General features: G+C 32.5%; 1 protein-coding gene across 6 annotated transcripts in view; it reads right to left on the bottom strand.

The window, feature by feature from the left end:
- Nucleotides 1-522: 522 nt before the first annotated feature.
- GK (glycerol kinase) overlaps nucleotides 523-6000 on the bottom strand; it is a 69411-nt gene continuing 63933 nt past the window's right edge. For 5 of the 6 annotated variants that reach the window (XM_036917954.2, XM_036917955.2, XM_036917957.2 and 2 more), the window contains 2 exons: nucleotides 4354-4440; nucleotides 523-2528 (listed from right to left, as the gene is read on the bottom strand). In XM_036917954.2, coding sequence (XP_036773849.1) covers nucleotides 2518-2528; nucleotides 4354-4440 — 98 coding nt within the window. In that variant the 3' untranslated portion in view covers nucleotides 523-2517. The remainder of the gene's footprint in view (nucleotides 2529-4353; nucleotides 4441-6000) is intronic. The other variant, XM_036917958.2, reaches the window with a different exon arrangement.

Below are 6000 nucleotides of genomic sequence, written 5' to 3'. Positions count from 1 at the left end.
TTTGGTGGTTTCTCCTAAACAGCTATCATTCTGCATTCCCATGATATTAAACACCCAAAACCCAAACAACTGAGCTTTGGGCACCTCAGAAGAAACACACTAAAAAGTTCTAAGTTATCATTATAGGAGCAAAGATGCATTACTTATTTTACTGACCAGAGAACAATTGAGGTGCTGACTATCCAGTTGAGAGAACAATGGTTTGACTCCACCGACTAACCTAGGTAGAAAGAAACTGAAGCACAAAATGAAACCAGTAGATGGTCACGGTTAGCCATGCGAGAGCCTATTGATAATGGTTGCTGACCTCACCAGGATATTTTCTGGATGCTGAGATGGGGAAGTGAAGTCTTTTCTAATAGAATGATTAAGGGGCTCATCACTCCGAACTACTTCTTCGGCTGGTGGTTAATTCTTCAGAGTCTGCCTGATGAATGGCTAACCGCTGAGTTTCACGTTTCCTGAAACGCTTTTCTTAATTTAACTTTGATCTAAGTTCTATCTGTAAATGAGAAATGCAAGTAAGAATGAGGGGTCAATTTATTTTAAGTAAACTTACCATTATACATCAATGTGTACAGTTTCAAACATTTATAAATACTGCAATTTATAGAAAAATTAACTACCTTTAAAAGTATTTGAACAGTGATTTTTCACAATATTTACAATGAACCCAACCTCCCTTTGTAGACATAGTTATGTTTAAAAGTACTCTGGCCACAAAGTAAAATTTTCTCAATATCTTTCTTTAATATTTATTCACTCAAGTGGCAGCTCCATCAATAAAACCCAACAGATTCAATAATTTAGAAACAGTCCTATCAGAACTGCAAATGCAAGCCACCATTAATCACAAACAAAACCTTACATGTTAATATATAAATATTTTCCCATTCTCAGCACTGACTGAAAAAATAATTAGGAGACAGTATTTTCTTATTTGTAGTAAACAAATTAACTTTAAGGTATTTTTAAATTGACATTAAGAAGCTAGATTATGTAAGTTTGTAAACTCATAATACTAAATATTTTGAGAAATTCTTGAAGCCATTTCTAAGAGTAAGCCCTTTTTCAGTTGAAATATGACAGTAAGCAGAGGTAATTCTGTCATACCCAACAGAAATTATAATTGCTTATCAGCAACTGATAACTATTTGGATGGAAAGAGACTCTCAGCTTTATTCTTAACGTTTTTTTCCTTTTTAACCTTTTTTAACATCCCCTCAAAAGGATCCCAAATATGTCTAAAATTATGTCAAAGGAAAATATGTTTATATAGATTAGTACTATGTTTGAAAACAATATTTACAGTAGTGTTCCACAGTATTTTTTCTTTTCTTTTAGCATATATCCAGCTGAAATGAACAAAAAGATAAGGTATAAGAAATATAGTTGAAGTCACAATAAAGTACATTTTCTTTTATTGACATAGGACATATATTTAAATTTTAAATGTTGGCTCTTTAAGAAAAAGTTTTTCCTTTTAATAATATGCATAACCACTGCCTAAAAATGTACAGTGTTTTCCTCAAAATATTTATACACATAAGTGGTCCAGTTAAGACCAGCCCCATTATAACCTACTGAATATACTGTGCTCTTAATTTATAAAGGGGCTGCCCTCAGTATATAAAATATATAAGCATGTATGCTATACAATACAAGGTAAGAAATATAAAAAGGAGATGAAAAGAAAAAAAATTAAGTGTCCTTCCCTATAAGATCCAGACAGAAATTCAGTGTAGTGAGACCATGTAAAATGTACTCTTCATTTATAAAGGGGCTACCCTCAGTATATAAAATATATCAGGCATCTGTGTTATACATACAAAGTAAAAAACATAAAAAGGAAAGATGAAAAGTAAAAGGAAACAGTGTACTTCCTTGTAAGATCCAGATAGCAATTCAGTGTAATTAGTGAGACCATGTAAAATATCTGAAGAATTTCAGTATTAGCGAATCCTTTTCAGAAAAAAAATCTAAGGTATGACAGCACTAAATTTCCATATTAAGAATTTAACAGAGGTTTCCCTTTAAACATTCAGTGATGCGTGGTCTTGCTAATAGGCAGAAAAAAGACTTTTGGGGGTCCGTGAAAAAGAAAAACAAAAATGCGCTCATTTTAGCCTCTTAATCAAGTGTGTGTAGTACAGAGAATCAAATCCTGGCCCATCAGCATCTGAATATGTTTTATGAAAGATTCCAATGGACAGGATCTGAATTCTTCCTACATCTTAGAGGGAATGGGGCAGGAAGTGATGGCACAGGAGGGGTCAGCCCCAAAGGTGGCTGGTCTGTTCTTAACTGTTGATGTTAAAAAACACACCAAATGTTCTATAGCATTCTTTCTGCTGCATTTTCTTTATTTCAAGCCACAGGTCTACTGGAGGGTCATGCAGCAAGTGGCTTATAAATAAAATCAGAGTCTATGAGTAGTGTCATCACATTAGGAGAAAATTGCTGGGTTCTCTCATTAAGTAAAGAGCTTGCATCTTTGGAATCCATGAGTGGAATTATTTACGGAATACCTAAAATGGGGGACAAAAACCATATATGTCAATATAACGTATATGCAATTCACAAGTTAAAGCAATGAAGATTATTCAATCATTTACTGAGCTAGAAATTCTATGTTTTCTAAATATTGCTTCACAGTTAAAATGCAACAAATATAATGGGGCCAATTACAAAATTAGCAAATATTAACACTGTTGCTAATTGTTTACCAAGACAAGCAATTCCCACTGTTCTCCTATCTCAGCATATGTTGCCAAGAGAGAACCTAAAGAGATAACCATATTCATTTTGGAACTCTAGGAATTTGGACACTTAATGCATCCTTTAGCTTAGAGATATGCTACATGTCTCAATTTTCACAGAGACATCCTTTTCACCCTGTTATGGTACCAAAGGGGAAACAGAAAAAAAAACCAGTGAACATATTCAGCTGCAATGCTTTTATCTTTCCTTTTCCAGACCATCACTATGCAGCCAAAAAACTCAGGATAATGAAAAAAGTAATAGAATTTTTCCTAAAAGAGCACATAAGTTTCTTTATAAGCTTACTAAATTACAGTTTATAAGCTTTATAAACTTCTTAATTACAGTTCTTCTGGGCAATACTTGGACTGTTCCACCAAGCATTCCCGAGAAGCAAAAAGAAAACAGACATCAGTTAATTCTGTATAGATTTATGTATACAGAAACCCTTTGTAAGGTGGAAAGCTCTAATACCAACATAAGGCATTGTTACTAGGGAAGCAAAAGACTTGAAGAAGTTTACCTTGAATATGAAGAATACAGAATAAGGTAATCTAGATTTACGTTCTCATGCATGCAACCCACATTTTCTCTTTAATTAAAAGAGAATCTAATGTTCTACTGATGTAAATAATTTTCATTCCATATTTTTATATATATAGCAAAATGAACAGATGATGCCAAACTGAATTAAGGCTAGTCAGGGAAATATCTACAGATATTTCCCCCATATCAATAAAGTTTAAATTTTGCATTTTAAAGCTAGGGCATCATCTAATTAATTAAGATAAATAATTTAACTCTTTCCCTAACGATGAAGATTTTTTAAATGTTTTACTTTCTTGGCAACATATGGAACAAGTCATTTCCATTTAAGCCATTAATTTGAAGAAAAACTGAGGTATCATCAGGAACAGCTTCCAAAAATGATTAATTATAGTTGAATTAACACAAGTCATACAATGTATTTCAGAACATGCTGAGCAATTTTACTTTTAAAAGAATCTTCAGAAGTTCATATGCAAAAATAGTCATTCAGTTTTAATTTCAACTCCAATTTATTTAAGCATTAATTTAAAAAACTTCAGTTCACTGTTCTTACAACTAAATAAAAGTGAATATAACTTTTCCCCAGTTTTAGAGGTTTACAGAAACTCTGCTAACATAGTCTGGCTGAAATTCTTACCAGACTGAAATAGTACACCTTGTATAGCAAATATGAAAACCTTAGGTATGTTTGAAAACCAATTTAATTAATGTCAAAAATTACACTTTAACTTTCATCTGTCACTCTGAACGTCTTTTCATTTAAGCATTAACAGTAGCACTTTCACTTGTTTATTGCTCAGCTGACAGCAGAATTCAGCCCCTTAAAGAAATCATCACCTACTAAAAATAAAACAGGTTAGGTAGAGTCACAGTCCTTAATTCTGACTGCCCCCAAAGATTAATAGGTCTTACTAAGTAGACCTTTAATAGATTTTCCAGGTTCCTAGACACAGGAAAAATGAAAAACACTGAAAACTTTGTGCTGAGTTATACACAAAAAATACATTAGTGCTAACTAATAAAATTGTCTAAAGAGTAACTGACCTGAGATGTACTTTGCTCCGATTAACATTACCATGCTACTCACTATAAAAAAGCCCAAGGGTAGACTACAGAAGATACTAGGGTCACCTGTGGTCATCCAAGTAGAAGGGAATTCCAGTCAAGCAAACCAAAAGAGAGACACATAATTACAATATTTGTGTTAAGAATCACATGATAGCAAAACAAAATAAGTTATAAAAATAGTATATTCATTCATAAAAGCTAGCAAAGAGTTATTACTTCAAATCAAAAATATAATCAATATTGAAGGCTTATGACAGCTAATGAACAGTACAGATAGCATGACACAAGTAGTCAAGAACATAATACATGTAGACCAACATAAGCCATCCACTGGCAAAGCCAAAGAGAGCTGATGGAAGAGACCTTGTAGGGAGGCTGTTGACTTTAGCTGTCTTGATTTTTCCCCAAAAGATACTAAATGAGCAAGTCAAATTCCCCCATAATTCAAATTATAGATCCTTTGGCTATCAGAGAAGAGTTATATTTGTCTACTGAAAATGAATTTCAAACTGCATTTTTGCTCAAATATTGGTTTCGTTTCTTCAATAGAATTTGGTGTGAAATGAAAATGCACCTGACAATTAAAATACTGTAATTAAAAAAATAAATTGTATTAACCCACTTCTTTAAAAACTGCCTGATAACACGGTTGTTTTGGTATTTTCTAACTTGAATTCTCTTGGAATCCCTTACTTTAAGGAATATTCCTTATATGTGTGTGTGTATTTTATATATACATATATATATATATATGTTTTTACGGAATTTAAAAGTTACATATCTAGAATATTTAATACTCTTTCAAAGAGAAGTATATTTACAATTAACGCCCAAGAGTTAAGAAAGTACAACCACTAGACAAAGGGGCTTCACTAAAATGCAACTAGTTAAAGATTCACTGTGGGCATATTTTGATATATGATAAGCTGATAAGAGTCATTTCTTTGCTTTTTGGGGGAGAGAATTTTTTCCCTTTCACCATGTATTTCTTTTTCCTTAGAAGGCAGATATTCATTAAAGAGGGATATGAACTATTTCCCCGCTTATGTTGTCTTTCACATAAAAGACAAGGTTTCTTTTTGCTTCCACATTTGTAGAGCCACATTTTGATTTGATTTTAGAAAAGGGAACATACTTTCTAGTTCTTTCAGAGCAACCCATCAGTTATGCTAAGTTACAGTAACTGACATCCTGATGTGGCTGCAGTGAGTTTTAGTTTGAGAAAAAGATCCTGAGGATTATCTGCATTCACAAGTCCTTGGTGATTTAGGTAGCATCTACTTACTGAAAATGTTTTCCTTGTGGTGATGATATAGTTATATATATAATAATAAATCATATGCTTGTTATCTTATAGCTGTGCAATGCATTTTAAATCAAGTTTTTTACCTGTTTTCAAAATGTTGTTTTGGTGGGTTTGGAGTACAAAGCCAAGGAGTCATCACTCATGATAAGCTTTCTCCAACAAATGAAATCTCCAATCACTTCTACAACATTTTAAACTCATATTGAATGTGTATTAAAAATCGTTTATGATGTATTCAGATATAGTTATGAGAAAATAAATATGACTACTTCAAAACTGGCCAACTGCTTTGGAAGTTAGGCTAGTTTAATATTTTT

The sequence above is a fragment of the Manis pentadactyla genome, chromosome X (genome assembly GCF_030020395.1).
Source record: "Manis pentadactyla isolate mManPen7 chromosome X, mManPen7.hap1, whole genome shotgun sequence".
NCBI classification, from domain to species: domain Eukaryota; kingdom Metazoa; phylum Chordata; class Mammalia; order Pholidota; family Manidae; genus Manis; species Manis pentadactyla.
The sequence above is the reverse complement of the archived record's forward strand: the minus strand, read 5'-3'. Positions and strand labels throughout refer to the sequence as shown.